The sequence below is a fragment of the Malaya genurostris genome, chromosome 2, assembly GCF_030247185.1.
Source record: "Malaya genurostris strain Urasoe2022 chromosome 2, Malgen_1.1, whole genome shotgun sequence".
NCBI lineage: Eukaryota > Metazoa > Arthropoda > Insecta > Diptera > Culicidae > Malaya > Malaya genurostris.
The window spans coordinates 43067936-43091826 of record NC_080571.1 but is presented as its reverse complement, the minus strand read 5'-3'; the positions used below and the strand labels follow the sequence as shown (position 1 = coordinate 43091826).

The 23891-nt window shown below is 31.5% G+C and overlaps 1 protein-coding gene across 5 annotated transcripts in view; it reads right to left on the bottom strand.

Moving 5' to 3' along the window:
• The window catches only part of LOC131432866 (nephrin), a 789197-nt gene that overhangs the window by 70237 nt on the left and 695069 nt on the right, over positions 1 to 23891 (bottom strand). For all 5 annotated transcript variants that reach the window (XM_058599423.1, XM_058599426.1, XM_058599425.1 and 2 more), the window contains exons 8-9: positions 13700 to 13833; positions 4754 to 4913 (exon numbers count right to left, since the gene is read on the bottom strand). In XM_058599423.1, coding sequence (XP_058455406.1) covers positions 4754 to 4913; positions 13700 to 13833 — 294 coding nt within the window. The remainder of the gene's footprint in view (positions 1 to 4753; positions 4914 to 13699; positions 13834 to 23891) is intronic.

Genomic DNA, 23891 nt, shown 5'->3' with positions numbered 1-23891 from the left:
TATTTAAAGTATTTAAAGTATTTAAAGTATTTAAAGTATTTAAAGTATTTAAAGTATTTAAAGTATTTAAAGTATTTAAAGTATTTAAAGTATTTAAAGTTTTTAAAGTATTTAAAGTATTTAAAGTATTTAAAGTATTTAAAGTATTTAAAGTATTTAAAGTATTTAAAGTATTTAAAGTATTTAAAGTATTTAAAGTATTTAAAGTATTTAAAGTATTTAAAGTATTTAAAGTATTTAAAGTATTTAAAGTATTTAAAGTATTTAAAGTATTTAAAGTATTTAAAGTATTTAAAGTATTTAAAGTATTTAAAGTATTTAAAGTATTTAAAGTATTTAAAGTATTTAACGTATTTAAAGTATTTAAAGTATTTAAAGTATTTAAAGTATTTAATGTATTTGAAGTATTTAAAGTATTAAAAGTATTTCAAGTATTTCAAGTATTTCAAGTATTTCAAGTATTTAAAGTATTTAAAGTATTTAAAGTATTTAAAGTATTTAAAGTATTTAAAGTATTTAAAGTATTTAAAGTATTTAAAGTATTTAAAGTATTTAAAGTATTTAAAGTATTTAAAGTATTTAAAGTATTTAAAGTATTTAAAGTATTTAAAGTATTTAAAGTATTTAAAGTATTTAAAGTATTTAAAGTATTTAAAGTATTTAAAGTATTTAAAGTATTTAAAGTATTTAAAGTATTTAAAGTATTTAAAGTATTTAAAGTATTTAAAGTATTTAAAGTATTTAAAGTATTTAAAGTATTAAAAGTATTTCAAGTATTTCAAGTATTTCAAGTATTTCAAGTATTTCAAGTATTTCAAGTATTTCAAGTATTTCATGTATTTAAAGTATTTAAAGTATTTAAAGTATTTAAAGTATTTAAAGTATTCAAAGTATTTAAAGTATTTAAAGTATTTAAAGTATTTAAAGTATTTAAAGTATTTAAAGTATTTAAAGTATTTAAAGTATTTAAAGTATTTAAAGTATTTAAAGTATTTAAAGTATTTAAAGTATTTAAAGTATTTAAAGTATTTAAAGTATTTAAAGTATTTAAAGTATTTAAAGTATTTAAAGTATTTAAAGTATTTAAAGTATTTAAAGTATTTAAAGTATTTAAAGTATTTAAAGTATTTAAAGTATTTAAAGTATTTAAAGTATTTAAAGTATTTAAAGTATTTAAAGTATTTAAAGTATTTAAAGTATTTAAAGTATTTAAAGTATTTAAAGTATTTAAAGTATTTAAAGTATTTAAAGTATTTAAAGTATTTAAAGTATTCAAAGTATTTAAAGTATTTAAAGTATTTAAAGTATTTAAAGTATTTAAAGTATTTAAAGTATTTAAAGTATTTAAAGTATTTAAAGTATTTAAAGTATTTAAAGTATTTAAAGTATTTAAAGTATTTAAAGTATTTAAAGTATTTAAAGTATTTAAAGTATTTAAAGTATTTAAAGTATTTAAAGTATTTAAAGTATTTAAAGTATTTAAAGTATTTAAAGTATTTAAAGTATTTAAAGTATTTAAAGTATTTAAAGTATTTAAAGTATTTAAAGTATTTAAAGTATTTAAAGTATTTAAAGTATTTAAAGTATTTAAAGTATTAAAAGTATTTAAAGTATTCAAAGTATTTAAAGTATTTAAAGTATTTAAAGTATTTAAAGTATTTAAAGTATTTAAAGTATTTAAAGTATTTAAAGTATTTAAAGTATTTAAAGTATTTAAAGTATTTAAAGTATTTAAAGTATTTAAAGTATTTAAAGTATTTAAAGTATTTAAAGTATTTAAAGTATTTAAAGTATTTAAAGTATTTAAAGTATTTAAAGTATTTAAAGTATTTAAAGTATTTAAAGTATTTAAAGTATTTAAAGTATTTAAAGTATTTAAAGTATTTAAAGTATTTAAAGTATTTAAAGTATTTAAAGTATTTAAAGTATTTAAAGTATTTAAAGTATTTAAAGTATTTAAAGTATTTAAAGTATTTAAAGTATTTAAAGTATTTAAAGTATTTAAAGTATTTAAAGTATTTAAAGTATTTAAAGTATTTAAAGTATTTAAAGTATTTAAAGTATTTAAAGTATTTAAAGTATTTAAAGTATTTAAAGTATTTAAAGTATTTAAAGTATTTAAAGTATTTAAAGTATTTAAAGTATTTAAAGTATTTAAAGTATTTAAAGTATTTAAAGTATTTAAAGTATTTAAAGTATTTAAAGTATTTAAAGTATTTAAAGTATTTAAAGTATTTAAAGTATTTAAAGTATTTAAAGTATTTAAAGTATTTAAAGTATTTAAAGTATTTAAAGTATTTAAAGTATTTAAAGTATTTAAAGTATTTAAAGTATTTAAAGTATTTAAAGTATTTAAAGTATTTAAAGTATTTAAAGTATTTAAAGTATTTAAAGTATTTAAAGTAGTTAAAGTATTTAAAGTATTTAAAGTATTTAAAGTATTTAAAGTATTTAAAGTATTTAAAGTATTTAAAGTATTTAAAGTATTTAAAGTATTTAAAGTATTTAAAGTATTTAAAGTATTTAAAGTATTTAAAGTATTTAAAGTATTTAAAGTATTTAAAGTATTTAAAGTATTTAAAGTATTTAAAGTATTTAAAGTATTTAAAGTATTTAAAGTATTTAAAGTATTTAAAGTATTTAAAGTATTTAAAGTATTTAAAGTATTTAAAGTATTTAAAGTATTTAAAGTATTTAAAGTATTTAAAGTATTTAAAGTATTTAAAGTATTTAAAGTATTTAAAGTATTTAAAGTATTTAAAGTATTTAAAGTATTTAAAGTATTTAAAATTTAAAGTATTTAAAGTATTTAAAGTATTTAAAGTATTTAAAGTATTTAAAGTATTTAAAGTATTTAAAGTATTTAAAGTATTTAAAGTATTTAAAGTATTTAAAGTATTTAAAGTATTTAAAGTATTTAAAGTATTTAAAGTATTTAAAGTATTTAAAGTATTTAAAGTATTTAAAGTATTTTAAGTATTTAAAGTATTTAAAGTATTTAAAGTATTTAAAGTATTTAAAGTATTTAAAGTATTTAAAGTATTTAAAGTATTTAAAGTATTTAAAGTATTTAAAGTATTTAAAGTATTTAAAGTATTTAAAGTATTTAAAGTATTTAAAGTATTTAAAGTATTTAAAGTATTTAAAGTATTTAAAGTATTTAAAGTATTTAAAGTATTTAATGTATTTAAGGTATTTAAAGTATTTAAAGTATTTAAAGTATTTAAAGTATTTAAAGTATTTAAAGTATTTAAAGTATTTAAAGTATTTAAAGTATTTAAAGTATTTGAAGTATTTAAAGTATTTAAAGTATTTAAAGTATTTAAAGTATTTAAAGTATTTAAAGTATTTAAAGTATTTAAAGTATTTAAAGTATTTAAAGTATTTAAAGTATTTAAAGTATTTAAAGTATTTGAAGTATTTAAAGTATTTAAAGTATTTAAAGTATTTAAAGTATTTAAAGTATTTAAAGTATTCAAAGTATTTAAAGTATTTAAAGTATTTAAAGTATTTAAAGTATTTAAAGTATTTAAAGTATTTAAAGTATTTAAAGTATTTAAAGTATTTAAAGTATTTAAAGTATTTAAAGTATTTAAAGTATTTAAAGTATTTAAAGTATTTAAAGTATTTAAAGTATTTAAAGTATTTAAAGTATTTAAAGTATTTAAAGTATTTAAAGTATTTAAAGTATTTAAAGTATTTAAAGTATTTAAAGTATTTAAAGTATTTAAAGTATTTAAAGTATTTAAAGTATTTAAAGTATTTAAAGTATTTAAAGTATTTAAAGTATTTAAAGTATTTAAAGTATTTAAAGTATTTAAAGTATTTAAAGTATTTAAAGTATTTAAAGTATTTAAAGTATTTAAAGTATTTAAAGTATTTAAAGTATTTAAAGTATTTAAAGTATTTAAAGTATTTAAAGTATTTAAAGTATTTAAAGTATTTAAAGTATTTAAAGTATTTAAAGTATTTAAAGTATTTAAAGTATTTAAAGTATTTAAAGTATTTAAAGTATTTAAAGTATTTAAAGTATTTAAAGTATTTAAAGTATTTAAAGTATTTAAAGTATTTAAAGTATTTAAAGTATTTAAAGTATTTAAAGTATTTAAAGTATTTAAAGTATTTAAAGTATTTAAAGTATTTAAAGTATTTAAAGTATTTAAAGTATTTAAAGTATTTAAAGTATTTAAAGTATTTAAAGTATTTAAAGTATTTAAAGTATTTAAAGTATTTAAAGTATTTAAAGTATTTAAAGTATTTAAAGTATTTAAAGTATTTAAAGTATTTAAAGTATTTAAAGTATTTAAAGTATTTAATGTATTTAAGGTATTGTAAGTGTTTCAAGTTATATAATTATTTTAATTATTCCAAAAATTAAAATATATAATTATTGTAAATTTTAGAATAATTCAATTTTGTTTAGTTATTTTAATTATTTCTCGTATTTTTAGTCGTGCGCTTTCGATTCGAACATCTTGGAACGAGTAACGGTTGTCAGTTAATGTTAATTGCTTACTATAAACCAAATCCAAATTAACTATTCTCAGTTTGATAATTTGAAACATCAATGTATTTTCATCAATATCCGTATCGCTCTATTGGTATCGAACATTCAAACTTTAACGCGATGGTAAACCAAGTGTAGCTCTCGAGTGATTCCTTGTTAATATAAACTGCGTTTACCTAATAGTTATCATCTTGAAAAACTTTCCTCTTTAAACCCCTTCCATTATGCAGTACTCTACACACTTACACTTAATATCCAGATGAACGGGATTGCTTTCGCCGTCGCCTTCCCGGTTACTTCCGACGCAGGTGTACAGTCCGGCTCTCGAGCGGCTCACGTTCTGCAGCACCAGGCTCTGGTTCGATACGATAATTCCCTCCGACGGGTTGTTCAGCAGCTCTCGACCCTGTAAGTGCAAACGAGATAATATGACGAAAAAGAACACACACACAGGAATTAGTACCGGGCGATCGGGTAATGCAAACTCTGCCAGTCTTGGAGCCGGTCACCGGTCGACAGGCCACCGGTAAACAGTTCCAACCCGGGACAGCGCAAATAAACGGCACGCTATACAGCAAAAGTGAACATGAGCCAACCCACGATGGATAGCGAGTGCCACTGCTCTTCGGTTGGGGGTCGGTCGAAGAGGATAACAACAATGGAAACCCATCCGAGTTTCCGACGGGTTTGAATTAAGGTGGACAGGAACGGGAGTAGCGAGATAACGATGAAATTTTAGCAGCGTGTTGGTTTTAATGTAATTAATATTGTGTTTACATGGAACTGGGTACAAGAAAAGGGCACAGAAAAAAGGTAACTCTAGGTGTAGGATTTTAATGGTGAGCCACATGAGCCACCGGCGGACAAAGGGCTGCCCCGAAGAAATGGGATAATTATGTTGATTTTTACTTGGGATTTTTTATTTTTTGTTAGAAACAGAACTCAGGTACGGTTTTATTCTTTTGGCTTTTTGACTGAACGAAACTTTGGTGTTTCTTCAAGGGTTTAAATTACAATTTGCTTTGTACTAATAATCTCCAGCAGGAGTAACTTATATTAAATTACACACAATGAAATGAACTAGAGGCAGTACTGAGTAGAGATTTTCAGGTTCAAATCCTATTCGAGCATAGTGTGCACTGTTGAGTCCATTGACGTTTGCAAAAATCTAAAATTACGAGAGTTTGATTTTCGGTAGTGAATTTGTTTCGATCAGAAACACTGTTTTTGACCGTGCGATTGAGCAGTATTGACATACTAGCAGTTAAATGCAGGAATGCCAATGGTAGTCACTGTTATCAACATCATCTTCGAATTCTGAACGGAGTTCGTGCGTCACTTCGTTAGGTAGTGGCCCATGTCCAAGGGTTGTCTGCTTAAAATCAAACGGGACTTATAAAAATGATTAATTTGAGTGAAAATCAACTATTGAAGGAAAAATACGAACGCGAGCACACGTCGGAGGCGTGTTTGGCCATATTGATACCGCGGAATCATTTGCCGAAGATTAGAATCCCTTGATGGATCCTTGGAGTGAGTGTCCGGTGATGGGATTAAGTGGACAAAAGTATTCCAAAGTAGCCTAGGGGTCGGAACGGTCTTGGTGGCAAAAGAAGATCAAGGTCACTACGAAGCGATCTCATATAAAACGAAAAAAAAATTGATTCACAAAACAATGGGTCCACACAGAAAGGCATCGCAATCACAGCTGAAATAATTGGTTCAGGGCTTCAACTTCTTTTTCAACCATCTTGTTTGCCTGATTTGGCCCTCTCAGACTATTATAAATTTTAAACCTAAAAAAAAGAGCGCATAAATAAAACACTGCGTTGGAGGTTTCAGCAAACCATACGAAAAATTAAAACGTTTTTTTGTTACAAGCATCTTTGATTACACAACCTCATCGCAAAGATGAAGTATACAACATTTTACAAAAAAATTCTTCGAAAATAATATTAGCGTGCTAGACATATCCTTTGAAGTTAAGTCTTTGGCCGATCAAAAAATCTTATCAGAATTATGTTAAAACTGTTGCTCGTTTTGATATTTATACCAAAAAATTGTACTAAAATTTGCTTTGTCAACAGGGGAGAGTGGGCCATTTCATCGATAGTCGTTTCGCCGGAGGGGTCATTTCGCCGAAAGGGTAACTTTGAATACATCACATTAATAATTAGAAAACCACAAACTCTGGTTATTCATAAAAAAAATTGTTTTCATGCCTCCTTGATAATTGATGTAGCGTAGCCGAAGTAGCGAGGTCGGACAGCACATGAACAAAAACGATGTGACGAAATTTTTTCAAGAGAGTAGAGAGAGTTTAACAACAAAACGGACGTTAATGCTATCATCATTTATTTGTCTTTATTTTAAATCAATTCCAATTACGACATGAAGATATTTGAGGGATTCGGCCAAATGTATCTTGGCGAATTGACATTCGACGAAATGGCCTTTTTTGAGTGAAATAAATCTGAGTGTGTATTGAACATTATTGTGAAATTACAATTAGATTTCTCTGGCAGACATGTTGTGTGTATTTTTAAAATACTAAAATTTGAAGCAATTTCGAAAATCACATGTGATTGAATAGCAAAATGACTCAATTGTCAAAACGGCCCGTTCTGTAAAATGACTCATTTGACGAAACGGCATTTTTCGTCGAAATTAGCAGTTCGATAACATGATTTTTGACGAGATAAGTTTTGAAGTAACTGATTTAAACTTAGTCTTTCAGCTCAATGGGTGTATCGATGGTACTCCAAGTAAATTTCTTCCCAAGTAAATGATTCGGCTAGGTATCTGTAGTTGTAACTGTAAATAACTTAGTTACCATGAATGACAGGTGCTTCAAGAGAAATGACTCCCGAAACGTCGTTCTGCCAGTTATCTCAAATTTTACAAATTGACTTAGTCAGATGCTTCAGTACAGCCAGTTCCGCTATCAGAATTTAGGGTCAGTACTTAGTTCTAGAATTCAGTTTAAGAATTCGTTTCCAAAATTCCTTAATTCTGGAACCCAGAACTAGAACTCAATTCCTGGATCTAGTTTCAGAATCAGATTACCCAGAACTTAGATTCACAATTCTTTTGATGAACTCAGGTCCAAAAGTCAAATTTAGAATTTATTTCCAGAAATTAAACCACAGTGAATTCACAGAATCCATTTTATAGAATACAGATTCCGAATCCTGGTACATTATAAAGTTTCAGAATACAATTACAGAATTTAGTTCCAGAACCCAGTCACCGAATTCTGATGTTCTGAATCCAGATCCAAAATTCATTCCAGTATTCAGACTCAGACCTCATCAGAGTTTATGTCCTGGAACAATTTTTTGAAATTTATATTCAGAACACAGTCCACGATTCAGTTTCAGAATCCGGCTACAGAACACAGATCCAGAGCTAGAACTCAGAATTCAGTACCAGAATTCTAGTTCAAAACTCAGTTTAAGAATTTATAACTAGAATAAATTTGCAAAATTCAGATCTTAAACTTAGTTCTAGAATCCATTTGCATCGACAGAATCCAGGTCAATGACTTAGTTTCAGAACACAATTCCGAAATCCAGACTTCGTTTACAGAATCCAACTCAAATTTTTTTTCCAAAAGTACAATTGCTGAATTCAGTTCCAGAATTCATTTTCAAAATCCTAAATCTAGATGCAGAATACATTTCAAGAATTACAAAATTGATCCCAGGATCATTACTCAGAATATAGGTTCAGAAAGTCCAGTAGTGAGGTCTGAAACTGTGTTCTAGAATTCATTTCCTGAACTCAGATAATAAATACAGTTTAGGAATTCATTTATAGAATTTAGAACCAGGATCCAGATCGAAAAAAAACGAACATTAAGACAGGTTGATAGCTCAGATTAAAAAAACTCTAGATATCATTTGCTGTATTTAAATCAGAAACCCAGTGAATTTTGAAACTGACCAGTTCCCAGTTTTAGCAAAATTTAGCTTCAGAATCCAAGTCCGCAATCAAGTTTCAGATTTCAGTTTTAGGATTAAATTCCCGAATTGACGTCTGGACTCCATCTCCAAAGTCTAGATCAGAAACTCAGTTTCATAATCCAAGTAATGTTGATGTTCTAGAGGTCCCCAATTCAGAAATATAGAGCCTGAAGTCTGGAACTTAATTCTAGAACAGAACCCTTTCCCAGAATACAGATCTAGAATTCTGTTTCAAAGTTCAGTTCCAGACTCCAGTCTAGAAATTGATTTCAGTACTGCAGTCCAGGACTTAGTTCCGGAATTCTTTTCTCGAATTCAGGGTCAAAATTCTTCATATTTTCAGAATTTAAGCCGCATTTGATTTGCAGAATCCATGTGCGGAATTCAGTTCTAAAATTCAGATTCTTAATCCAGATGCATAATTCAGTTTCAGAATTTAGTTCCAGAATTCAAAACCGGAATTCATTTCCTGAATCCAACTCCTTTATCCAAATCAAGGATCACGACCCGGATTTTCCAGGATCCAAGTCAGAATTCATAGTCCGAATTCAGACCCAGGTCTATCATGAACGCTGAACTCGAAGTATTAATTTCCAGAACCCACGGTACATTTCTAGAATCCGGTTTTAGAATTCAGATCCAGAGCAAAGTTCTTGAATGTAGTTTCAGAAATCATTTCCTGAATTTAGGTCTGAAATTCAGTTTTATAGTTCATTTCTGTAATTTGAAGCATGATAAATTTACGTAATCCAGGCCAAAAATCAGCTCCAGAATTTAGGTAAATAATTTAGTTTCAGAATACAATTCCAGAAGGCAGTTCCGGAAGTAATTTCCAGAATCTGGGTCTCAGCTACATTTGCAGAATCCAACTCCTGAATCCAGATTTTTTAAAGAATTCATTACCTGGATTATTCTCCAGAATCTAAGACCAGAATCCAGTCCAGCAATCTGATCCAGAATTTAATTCTAGAATTCGGTTCTAGAACTTAGTTCTAGAATTCATTTCAGAAGCTCAGGTCCAAAAAAAAATATTATAATTCATTTTGAAAATTCCAGATTTCTAAAATTCAGATTCTAAACTCAATTCCAGTGTCTGATTCCAGAAACTAGCTCAAAATTCGATTTTAGAACTCCTCATCAGAATCTAGATTTAAAACTTATTTCCTGAATTCACGTCCAAAATTCAGTATTAGAATTCATTCAGGAATTTATGTACAGAGGCCGGATCAATAGTTCAGTTTCGGAACACAATTCCGGAATTCTGGTCAGAAATTAATTTCCAGAATTTAGGTACAGAGCTTTTCCAGGATCAATCTCCTGAATCTTTGTCCAGAATCCAGTCCACGACTCAGTTTTAGAATTCAGAATCCGGTCTCAGAATTCAGATCCAGAACATAGTTCTAGAATTGAAGTCCAACATTCAGTTTAAGAGTCCAATCATAGAATTTGAAGCAAAATAAATCGGAATCCAGGGATACAATTCAGATCAGTAATTCAATTCCACAATATAATTCCAAAATTCAATTCCGAAATTTATTTACAGAATGCCCGTCTAGACCTCATTCCCAAAATCCATCTTTAAAATCAAGATCTAATATTTTTAATTCTTGATCAGAGCTCGTTTTTAGAACTCATGTACAGGAATCTAGGTCCAGAACAAGGTGCAGAACTTGGCCCTAGAATTCAGGTCAAAAATACAGTTTTGGAATTCATTTATAGAATTTAGATCCAGAATCCAGTCCTTAATCCAGGTTAAGAATTCAGTTCTTGAATTCAGATGCAGATTTCAGTTACTGTATATAATTCAGGAATTCACTTACTGAATCCAGATCCTGAGCTTAGTCCCAGAATTCAGTTTTAGAAAATCAAGTCCAGAATCCGGTTTCAGTATTCAGTTTAAGAATCCATTTCCGATATTCATGTTGGCACTTCATCTCCACATTCTAGTTTAAAAAATCTGCTCTGTGATCCATGTCCAGAATTCAATTCCAGAAATCAGGAATCCTGAACTCTGTTGATGGGCCAGAGTCGAAGTCCTCAATTGATTTCTGTAATTTAGGTCCGAAATATAGAACCTGAATCCCGGAACAGAATTCTAGACCAAAATCCATTCTCAGACTCAGGTTCGGAATTCTGTTTGAAAACTCAATTCCAAAATCCTGGAGTAGAATTCTGTCATTGATTCCAGGTCGAAAAGTTATTTTCACAATACAATTTCAAAATCCATGTCCAAAGCTTAGGCTCTGAATGCCTTTCCAAAATCCATTTCTAGAGTACAGAATTAAGTTTGAAATTTTGTTTGCAAATTCAGTTTCAAATAATTCATATTATATTGAATAGTCCAGGTCAAGAATTCAGAACCAAGTCCAGATTAAGATCTGTGGTTTAAAATTCAGTTGCGAGCTTGATCCAACACTTGGATCTGGATTTAGACCTAAGATTACCTTATTACTAATTTCGGTCGACTTGGGCCGTCCATGAAGGGTGTATCCGATGAGAATGACACACATTTACTCACCAAAACTAATCTGATTACCTAATCGAAAAAATTGTTTTGAAAGCATTTCATCTCCCTTCTAGAATGGCTGACAGTTTTCTTCACACTCCACCCAACCAATTCGGTTCAACAGATTTTCCCAGCGTTTTATTATTTTACCAAAATTTTTTTCAGCTTCAGCTATATTTCCATAGTTCTGGGATGTTTGCGAAGTTCCGTTTTTATAATTGGCCAGAATTTTTCCGACGAAATAACGGTGAGTTTAGTTTGTTCAGCTCTCTTTATTTTCATATCGTTTATTTATACCCGGCTTTAACCAAGTTGTAGTCGTTCGCCGGAGAGCTCTCTTTTGACACCACTCCAACACATCTCGAGCACAGTGGTAGGATGCTAAATCAGGCCACAACAGAATTCATTCAAGTGTGTGAACCTCAGATTGTATGTGAATGGTCAGTAATTAGCTACACATAAACAAACAATGATGCAAGAAAAACAAGTGTTTTTTTTATTGTTTTTATTAAAAACAAAATATTAAAACCAATTTTTTAAACATATTTGAGGTTTGACGCACTTCTATGTACAACGTATAATAAAATAAAAAAAAATTCGTTTCGATTGAACATTTATTGTGTGGACGGACAGCTTCGAGAGAACGCGCTTCCATTTGTAGGTGCTTCAAAGTGTAGCGGCCTCAAAGGAATGGCATCACGCGAGTGAATTCGAAGAACAGCATCTTCGAAACTATTCAAAGTATGACTTTGAACATTTCTATCGATTAAAACACGAAATGAAAAATCGATTGTTCACAGGCCGTGTAAATAGCATCGTTTATTGCCTGCCAGATCGGGAACTCTTTTGTGAATTTCAATTATTTCTTCTTTCGAATATCCTCCGGAATATCGACCTTAGATTTGGCAACGAAATACACTTGCCCAGAAAGTTGACGGCTCTGGCGTAAGTTTCGTCATTCATCACTGGTGTAACACGATTTAATGAGCAACTTTGTGTGAAGTTTTTCGGAGTGATGGTTTGTGATTTCAATTTGATTGTAGTTGCACATTATGTTCATACGTACGATTTCTTGTTTCGATGACATAACTGAAACTACTGTGAACCTTGCCTAGAATGTATTCAAATTTGAAATTTTTCACTAATACGGCTAAAAATTTTCTGGTGTACTATTTTTATTAAATACACCCTCCGTAAGCTCCAGCTTCAGGTTCTGGAGCAAAGCCAAAATCTGGACTTACTATATTACGGGCCCAGATACAAAAACATTCGAGAAAACGGGTCATTCATCATTGAACACCTTTTTGTTAGGAAAACTTGTCCTGACGATAACACATGAGCTTTAACTTGAAGTAAAAACGATTATCCAACAAGAGCTGTCGTCAATTTGGAACTAAACCATCAACTCGGAAGCCTATTGTCGTGGTCTCGCTTAGAACTTAGAAGAATCATTCGGAACTGGTGAATCGCAATGGTATCATTTTCCATCATGACAACGCTCGGTCGCATACATTTTTGGTCACTGTTGAAGCTGGATTGGAATGATTTGTTCACATCCACCATATGGTCCCAGTCTTGCACCTTCCGATTATCATTTGTTTCTTTCGGAATTCATGGAACGGTAAAACATCTGTTTCAGATGAGGATGTCAAAAATCTGATCAAAAACATTGTGTCTATACAACGAGGTTCATTAGTAGAAAAAAGAACAAACTTTGTTCACATAATTGTGCTCATTTAAAACATCAAGTTCCGATGATTATAGTACTTCAAATTTGTAATAAACATTTCCACACTGGCTCCAATTTTCCCGCACATACCGAGAAGACACCAGGTCCCATGCACCACGAGAAAGAAAATTAATCCCTGTGGGCTTTTTGTGCAGACACTACACGGACGTGGGCGTAATATTGATGCTATTTACTGTGCAGGCGACTGGCCTTTTCAGTTATTTTGCCATTGCTCGGCTGCAGGCTGAAACTCCTCCGAAGCCTCCGACGTTGTTGGGGGGGAATCTGACAGCTGTACAGTGTGTATGTGAGTGTGACTCGCTGGGGGCAGTTTTGTATCAGATGTCGTTACACTTTATTACAAGTAAACTCCATCCTACTGTTGCTGGGGGCGGTCATTGCGGTGTGAGAGGCCAAGAAAATGTTCGGAGTATGTTTTATCGCCTTTTTTTCTTCCGGTCACTACTTGGGATTGCGAAGGAATGGCTCAGGACAGCCAGCACAGCGCGACCGTCGGTTTGATGGAGTGGTCAGAGGGAAATACTAATTATATTCGTTTATTATGTGTATGTGCGGGGTATCATTAATTTCGGAATGGACCATCATTTTGACAGTGAAGTGACTCTATGGCAACCACAGCAGCACCGGATCCACCGAGGCGAAGTTCATTTTCGTTTCGTTCGGCACCGGGACACTGCTCTTGACTGGAAAGGTCACAGCCTATAATGAATCGTTCGGCTGCCGGTTTCGAGTCGGGATCAAATTAAGTTAACAAGCAAATTGCTCTGAATTATTTTAAGGCAATGAATCCTTACAAAGTTGAAGTGTATTATTTGTATTTCACAATGTAGCATCCAGGCAAATTCGATATCGATCAAGCTATCAATTTCAATCGAACTTTCGACTCTATAGTGGTTGAAATATTACGTTTTAATTCAAACAAATATCAACGAAAGGCTTAGCTACGATCGTCCTATGGATATGATACTCACATGATGACGCCAAATAACTTTGTACACCCACGGGTTGGACTTTATGTTGCACTCGAAGTAGACATCGGCACCCTCACGGATCGACGAAGTGTAGTTGTAGTTGGTGCCATACTCCAGTGTTACCACGGGAACATCTGAAAATAAATTAAATTACGATACAAAATCAATCGATGTAAAAAACATTTTTTTAATAACTATTTATTGCAATATGAGTTAAAATTAAATTATTAAGATTTAAATTGGGTATTCAGCCACAAGTGGTGACTTTTCTGCCCTATTATATATATGATTTGGTTATTACCATGAGGACATTATTTGCTTCCGCAATTCTGAGATTTTTGTGTAGGGAAAATTCTAAACCTACTTGTATTGTGTAATGGGGAAAAGGTACTTATATACTAATTTACTAACTAATACAGAGAGCGAATCGATTCAATTGAAGATTGCATCGATTTTTGTCGGAATTTGCATATAATATTATGTGCCATTACATCTAATGGTTCTATATTTGTGAGTCTGTGTAACTCATTTGTACTAAACCAGGGAGGACGCTTCAAAATCATTTTCAGAATTTTATTCTGAATCCTTTGAAGCGTTTTCTTCCTGGTGGAACAACAACTTGACCAAATTAGTACTGCATAAAGCATGGCTGGTCTGAAAATTTGTTTATAAATTAACAATTTGTTTTTTAGACAGAGCTTAGAATTTCTGTTTATAAGAGGATATAAACATTTAATAATATTACACTTTACCTGGATTCCTTCAATGTGATCCTTGAAAGTGAGTTTTTTGTCATACGTTAAACCTAAGTATTTAGCTTGATCAGACCATGTCAATTCCAAGCCATTCAATTTTAGAATGTGATTATTGTTTGGTTTAAGAAAAAAAGCAATTGGCTTATGAGGAAAGATAATTAATTGCGTTTTAGCGGCATTTGGTTTAATTTTCCATTTTGACAGATAATCACTGAAAATATTTAAAGTTCTTTGTAGGCGACTGCAGATCACTCTTAGATTTCTACCCGTGGCTAACAGACTTGTGTCGTCACAGAATAGCGATTTCTGACAACCAACGGGTAGATTTGGAAGATCAGAAGTGAAAATATTATACAAGATTGGAGCTACGCTCGAACCCTGCGGAACACCGACTAGCAATTCAGATTTACAATTATGATAGCTAACCTGAAGAGTGCGATCAATTAAATAATTTTGAATCATTTTGATCAAATAAATAGGAAACCAGAAATCAGACAGTTTTGCTATTAAATCTTTGTACCAAACACTGTCGAATGCTTTTTCTATGTCTAGAAGACCAACTCCAGTGGATAACACAGAAGATTTAGTTGCGTAACTCTTACAAGTTGATGAATAGTTGAATGTTCATGACGAAATCCAAACTGCTCTGGTAAAAAAATTGAATTCTCATTTATATGAGACATCATTCTCAACAAGATAATTTTTTCAAAAAGAAAGAAGAAAGTAAGCTAATTGGTCGATAACTTGATGTTTCTGCTGGGTTTTTATCAGGTTTTAGGATAGGAATTACTTTAGCGTTTTTCCATCTTTTTGGGAAGTAAGCTAATGAAAAACACTTGTTGAAAATTTTAACCAGGAGTCTCAAGGCAATATCGGAAAGATTTTTATTGAGAAAATTAAAAATTCCATCATTACCAGGAGCCTTCATGTTTTTAAGTTTCCTAATAATTGACTTAATTTCATCAAAATTCGTCTCAATAATGTCATCGTGTGATAACACTTGGGTTGAAATATGATCATATTTTAGTAAGACCTCACTATCAATATGACTCACAATGTTCAAATTGAAATTGTGTACACTCTCGAACTGCTGAGCAAGTTTTTGAGCTTTTTCGCCATTTGTAAGAAGTATTTGATTTCCTTCCTTGAGAGCAGGAATTGGTTTCTGAGGTTTCTTAAGAACCTTAGAAAGTTTCCAGAAAGGTTTAGAATATGGTTTAATTTGTTCAACTTCTTTAGCGAAATTTTCATTTCGCAAAAGAGTAAATCTATGTTTAATTTCTTTTTGTAAATCCTTAACTATGTTTTTCAAAGCAGGATCACGAGAACGTTGATATTGTCGTCGACGAACATTCTTCAACCGAATGAGCAGTTGAAGATTGTCATCGATGATAGGAGAATTAATTTTAGTTTGAGCTTTGGGAACTGAAAGATTTCTAGCTTCGATAATGTAATGATTCAAATTATCAATTGCTGTGTCGATGTCCGCAGAATTATCTAAAATAGTTTCATGATCCACATGATTTTCAATGTGAGATCTGTAATCCAACCAATTAGCTCTATGATAGTTGAATATAGAACTAATTGGATTAATTATAGCTTCGTTGGAAAGTCTGAATGTTACAGGAAGATGATCTGAATCAAAGTCAGCATGTGTAATCGGTTCACTACAAATGTGACTTTGATCCGTTAGAACCAGATCAATTGTAGACGGGTTTTTCACGGAAGAGAAACAAGTCGGATTACTGGGATGAAGAACTGTGAAGTAACCAGCTGAGAGTTGATTATGAAGTATTTTACCATTACTGTTATTTTGCCTACAATTCTACTGGACATGCTTAGCATTTAAGTCCCCTATTATGAAAAATTTCGGTCGATATCTTGTAAGTTTTTGAAAATCGCCTTTAAAGAAATTTAATTGTTCGCCGGTGCATTGGAATGGCAAATATGCTCCAGCGGTGAAATAAATTCCATGAATGGTTTCAACTTCGATTCCCAAGCTTTCAATAACTTTAGTATTGAAAGAAGGTAAAAATCGATGTTTAATTTGCCGTTGAACAAAAATGGCAACTCACCACCCACCACCACCTGTCAAATCGATGAACCACATAATGTGGATTACTTTTCGATTTGACATTTGGTTTAAGAAAAGTTTCTGTCACAATGGCAATATGAATTTCGTGAACTTTGAGAAAATTATAAAATTCTTCTTCACTTGTTTTTAAAGATCGAGCATTCCAATTTAAAATATTCAAATAATTATTTAACATCACTGTTAAATTTTAAATTCATTATAATATTATTTGCAAATTGCTATCCGATTTGAAATGCTTCAAAAAGTGATGAAGTCGAATTCATTCGGATGATCATTTGAAAAAGTTGATCTTGTAGGTAGATCATTTTACTTTCAGTTATATCGCCTAAATTAACTTCATTTAAAGAAGTGAATAGCATTGAAGGAATATTTGTAGGAAGATCGCCATTAGAAGAAGATGATTTGGCCGATCTACCTATTAATAAATTGTTTTCGGTAGAAGATGAACTGCAAGGCGGTCCTGTGTTTTGATTATTTACATTAGAAGAATTCAGTGGTAGATTTCTACCTGTTACCAAAGCGTAACTGTCATTAGAAAAAGATGGTGACGAGGTCGATCTACCTGTCAATAAACTGTTCTCGTTAGAAGACGAATTGCAAGGCGTACCTGTTTTTTGTTTTAAAATCGAAGAAATAAGTGCCTTAAAAGAATAAGGCGTGGCAATGGCTTGAAAAGTGTTACGGGGACTCTTCTCCAGAAAAAGCAACACTGAAGATGCTGAACGCTTTGGCCGGCCAAATGAGGCAATCACACCGGAAACCGTGTAAAAAGTTAACCAAATCGTTAATCCAGAAAGCTGACATTTCAAAGACTAGAGATGGATAAAATCGTTCGTTCATTCAGAGCTGTATAGTTCTATCAAAAAAGAATAAGCTCTGTGGAACCGTTCTTTCGTTCTTCTGAAATTTCCTCAAAAAAAAGTTCCTCAAAAAAAAAACAAAATAAATTCTTTAGATATGGTAATAATAAATTGTAATCAGAAAACTTTCCGTCAAGAATGTATCTACAGGAAAATATTGGTAATAACTCACAAGAAATTTGTAATCGTTTCTCTAATTTTTTTCAACAAGTTTACACGAAGTTTTCTGAAGATGACCGCGATCGTGAATATTTTAATTTCTGTCCAGAGTTTACTGAAGATATTATGTAAATCAAAGTGCTAGATATAATAGATGCCCTTAACAAATTGGATATCTCTAAAAGTGCCGGACCTGATGGGATTCTATCCATATTTATGAAAAAAATAGCTTTAGATCTTGCAACCCCTTTGTGCTGGCTTTTTAATAATTCGCTTCAGTCTGGAGTTTTTCCAGATACGTGGAAAAAATCTTTCCTCATACCAATTTTCAAAAATGGGAAAAAAGCAGACATATGCAACTATCGGGGGATTGCTATTCTTTCTTGCATTCCGAAGCTCTTTGAAGCGATCGTTAATGACAAACTATTTAGTCAAATAAAAACCTGTTTTAATCCACCTAGTGGTGTAATGATGCCTTTCTCATGTACATATAATATTGTGGTATTCTATTCAAAAAAATTCTCTTCGAGTTTTGAAAGAAACCAAGAGATTGTTTATGCATAACATACAGAATAAAACAGTGCTTTGATTGCGTAAGCCATCCTTAAGAAAACGAAATGGGTTCACTATTACATGCCCTTTCCGGAATCCGGAACCGGATACCGGAAACCAGGATAGCCGGGAACAGTTTGTTTAGTTGCCTACCGATAATGACTATCGATTTGTGTAGTTTTGAGACCAGTTTAGAAAATTTTTTACATTTTTTGTTTCGCCGGTTTAAGTGACGGTGTACAATATTGAACACACTTTACCCTATAATTCCGGAACCGGAAGTCGGATCCGGATGAAATTCAGGAATTCCGTATGGGACCACGAGACCCTTCATTTGAATCCTACTTTGTCAAAATCGGTTCAGCCATCTCCGAGAAAACCTGGTGAGATTATTTGACACATACACACACACAGACATTGCTCAGCTCGATGAACTGAGTCGAATGGTATATGACACTTGGCCCTCCGGGCCAATTTTCACTGGTCGGTTTTTCAAGTGATTGCATAACCTTTCTATATGAGAAAGGCAAAAATAGAATTACTCACATGCAACATGGATTTTTCAAAGGATGTTCCACTACTACTAATTTTACTTGAATTCTCCCACTATATCCTGCCCGCTATAGACAAGGAAAATTACATTGAAACTCTTTATACAGATTTCAGCAAAGCATTCGATCGTGTCGACATACCCATGCTTATGTTTAAATTACAAAAATTGGGAGTCTTACCAGGTCTTCTCAAATGGTTGGCTTCTTATCTAACAAATTGTAAAATTTAAGGGTGAAACGTCGAGCCCCATTCACGTCAGTTCCGGATTCCTCCATGGATCTCATTTAGGTCGTAGAGATGCCAATGTGCCCATTTTAACTAAACTAGAGACTACAGATGCCAAAACTGTTCGTTTTTAAGTACAGTTCTGCCAAAAGAATGAGCTTATTCGTTCTTCTGAAATTTTGTATGTTCCTCAAAATACAAAATGAGATCCGTTTGTTTATTTTTTAGGAATGTGCCCACTGAAATTAGTTTCTGGCAAACTTGCTCTCCAACAGGCATAAAACCTCCTCATTTTTTGCATCAACCGATTATAATCATCCCAATGACACAATTCTATTACACTTAATTCTAGTCTAACTAGTATTATTAATACTAATCGAACTAAAATTTTCCTAATGTTTATTAGACTAAAGCTAACTGAATCTACACACTTAAAAAAAAAACCAGTGATTTTACATCTTATTAGATGCACATAAATGGAGCGTCGCAAATTTACGTCGAAGAACATTTAATATTGTGTCTAAAACTCCATGACATAAATTCATTGAAATAAAAAAAAAAGAATACTGTTAGCAACCGACGCGACTTGAACCGAGAATCGTTCGAACGCAAGTACGTCTGTTAATCGACTGAGCCACAGAAGTATACATCTGCTTGGTTGGTAAAAGGTGCATTTAAATTCATACTGTCGCACTTGCTAGCAAAACGCAAGTTATAGTAGAAACCAGTAAAATTCAAGCTCATCTAACATTAAGTCATTACAAATAAAATTTTCTGTCATTTGACAAATTAGGTCTTTATGAATTACATCGTATGAGGAATTAAGTCACCTGCAAAATTCTAATTTTTTTGGAGTGTAATTAGGCATCAATGTATGGGAGTCAAATGTACTGGAATAAGGGTTCGTTGAATCCTTCGTTAGTCCTAGCGAGAGGAATCCGAAGAAAGAGTAGATGCGAAGATAACGACGATTACTAGCATTCGATTCGTGACTGAAGAACATCTACTACAAAAACTGCCTTGCAAATATCACTGCGGACAGCAAATAAATCGATTAACTTTTCGTTTGAGTGTTTGAACAGAATGATTTTACAAGGATAATTTTTTTAAATATTACCATTTAATTCTGTTATAAGTATATCACGTCACTATACAAATTCACTATGTATTTCACGACACTATAAATCTTGTATAATAAACGTCACATCACATATGCACATTTCGAATACAATTTATATTCATCTTCAGTGTGATAGTTTTGTTTAGTTATTGAAAGAATGCTGCAATGTTGTTCCTTTTATATGAAACGGAAGTAGGTAGATTCCTACAACATCTACCTTGGTAACTCCGAAAGCTCAAAGAGTTTCTCCTTGGAAGACGACGAAGTGTGAATATTGAATTGCTTCCATACGTCGGACATCGTTTCGGTAGTAAGATGACCAGACAACCGAGGCATACTCAAGCGTAGAGCGTACCAAAGGGAAATAAACTGCTTTCAAGTAAGGTATATCTTCAAAGTCTTTAGTAACGGAGATAGTTAATTCAATAAGCTTTTTGAAATTGAACTTAGAATCCAGAACCAAAATCTTCTACCGATAATCTGCGGTTGAGAATAGTTTAAGAAATATTATAGTCAAACTAGGAACATTTAGAAGCATTCAAAACCATTCTGTTGATATAACACAAATTTGTGCACTTATCCAATTGTTCCTGTAGGAACTCTAAATCATATAGTTAGTTTAACGTCATCAGCAAAAGATAATTTTGTGCAATTGATCGAAAAATTTAAATCATTGAGATAAAGTAAAAATATGAACGGTCCAAGATTACTTCCTTAAGGAACGCCAGAGGTAACGGCGAATGATGAAGTAGTACAGTCTCCTATTTTCAATATCATTTCGCGACCAGATAAATGAGGTGGAAGTCAATTCAAAACTGAACCGCTGTATCCCAGCTAACTGAACTTAGAAACTTTTATGTGGTAATCCATGTTGAGTCTCGAGATATATTTCTAGCAATAGACTTGTTCGCCTATTAAGAAACAGGAAAGACATAGGATTTTATCCGTATTTTTTCTTAAAAGTATGAATAAAACGCTACATTTGTATAAAAAAGATCTTGGATTCAATAATAAATAATTGAAATACAGGCAATTGTCTTTGTTCCAATCCTATCTGAAGCAAACTTTAGTAGCAGCCGTGATTTAATGACGACAACCAATTGGAGAATGAACAGGAACATTATCGGCAGCCAAAGATAATTATTAACTAGTTAGGCTTGTTTGTGAAACAAATTGCAAGTTTCAAGCGAGCTGGAAGCTTCAACGCTATCGAGTGACATAAGAGTTCCATAAACTATCAATAATTTGTTTTAGTCTTGTTAAGACGTATGACCACTTTCAGCTAGTTTTAAATTTGATCAGTGTCTAACCAGAAAAACCGATTGGAAAAATGACATGCAAATATAACTATGTAATGAATACCACGAAACGGTTATCGCATAGTCGGGACTCGAACCCACAGTTAGCTCTTATCCAGGAAAACTGTCTACGGGTTCGAGTCCCGCCTACGCGGTAATCTTTTCGCTAGATTTCGTTAGATACTGATTAAATTTTAATTTGATTTTTTTTGTAATTTTGGTATTTTGACCTCAAACATCGTGAATGTATGCAACTTTTACTATATTCCTAAATTCTGCGACCGTTCCTAAATGCGACACCCGAGCTTTACAATATTGATATTTCCGGAACGGTTGTGATAAGTAGGCGCTGTAAAACGATATACAAAGTCATTTCCCAAGTAGCATGTTAAGTTGCTGTCCTGTATATGTCTACTGATTGTGCAATTTATCAAATTAGTTTATATCACTATTCTAGTAACTGTTGTGTTATGGAAAAAGCGCAATTTTTCTGTGTTGTGCAACATACTTTCAAGTTCATCCGTTATTACGAACAAATGTTCACAACGATTGTGCAACTGACAAAAAAACTCATGCGTCGATCCCATAAAAAAGGCAGTAATAAAATCAGCGAAAAAACAATTGTGAAACTCGTGCAATCTATTACGTAATGTAAACAAGAAATGGAATGACGTTTACAAAAACATAACAAACATATATTCTAATAAATAAATTTCACATTTGATTTTCAATACAACTGCTCTCAACACAAACATGGATCTTGTAAAATAATCTGCACATGAAAAATGATAATGCACATATTGTAGAATTAATCTTTTGTGTTTTTACCTATTTTTATATATATAAAAAATAGGTATAGAATTCGCTCAAACTTTCGAAAATTTTTCCGAGGCCCGGAGGGCCGAATGACATATACCAATCGATTCAGCTCGACGAACTGAGCAAATGTCTGTGTGTGTGTGTGTGTGTGTGTATGTGTGTGTGTGTCCGTATGTGTGTTGTCAACTAAGAGGTCGAGATCTCAGAGATGGCTGGACCGATTTTCATCAAACTAGTCGCAAATGAAAGGTCTCCCCGTCACCCAAAACGCTATTGAATGGTTTTGAGATCGGATGTTTACTTTTTGAGTTATACAAAGTTTTATGTCAAAATTTTCAGTTTTTTGACAGTATCTGTCACAATTGACCTTGAAAACAGAATATGTTTTCAGACTTAGATTCCGCACGGTAATACCTATCCAACAAGCCATAGATTGTTAAAATCCGTCCATTTTTAACGGAGATATCGAAATTTTTCTGTAAGCGACTTTTCCCCCTATTCCAGCAGTAGGAGTTTTGAGCGCTGTATGACAAAGAAATGCTTGGGAGCAACGGAAAACACGATTTTTTATACTGTTACATACAATTGTTTCTAAGAACCAAAAGGATTGTGTACAGCATTCTTTTTCATGACATTTAGCCTCGGACCGATTTTGGCACGGCTCGTTTTTGGCAACATAATCGTTCGAATATGACATATGTAAACCAGATGATGGCAGAATTTTTTTTAATTATTTTGTTTTAAACTACTTACAGCAATAAATGCTGGAACAACATAACATCCATATACCATTCGAATCAGTTCGTCGAGATCAGCAAATGCGTGTGTGACAAATAACTTCAATTAATTTTCTCGGAAAATTTCTTTTCTACAAATTCAGATTCATACGAAAAGTCGTATGCTCCCAAACAAAGTTCCTGCATTATGTTTGGTTCCGACCTCTGGTTTCGGAACTACAGGATGATATGTGAAACGAAATCAAAATTGTGTAACTCATTTTTCTTGAAGATGGCTGAACCGATCTAAGATGCAAATGAAGTCTAAGAATCATCTAAGATTCAAATGAAAAGTTTCAAAGTTCTATAAAACATCTTGCTTTTCAGTCAGATCCAACTTCCGGTTTCGGGGATTGTATAAAAATGTCTATTCCACATAATTTAATCAGGTTTATCGGGTTAGCAGATTTGGATAGTCGATAAAAAAATTAACTTTTTTCAGTTTTAGTGGTATTCAGTTGTCGATCAGAAGGCACCTAAAAATTTAATTCGTGCTATGATCTCTCAAAGATGTCTTAACTGATTTTCAAATGTTTTGAACCAAATGTAAAGTGTACAGCTACTCAGGTGAATTTATCTGACTTCGGCCATACCGCTTTTAGAATTCCGGTTCCAGTATAAAATCGTTTCTCAAAGCTCAATCGTTTTCTCAAAAAAAGCCTAATCAAATTTCAGAAACAAAAATTTTAATTAAAACAAACTTATATACAAAAATTAATTATTTTATCCAATTATGACTTCCGGTTCTCGAATTACATGATGATGAATTTTTAAAATTCAAACCGATATAGAAGATGACAATCCCGAAAAGCTTCAAAGTTGAACTCAAAACTGTTGTAATTTATTCGTCATATGGCCATACGAATCGGTTTGGGTTATGCTGGTTCCTGAATACCGGCTCTGGAAGTACCTTAAATTACCGTAAACTCTAGAGTGGAACTTACATATCATGGCATGTTTAATCGATTATCACACTTCTAG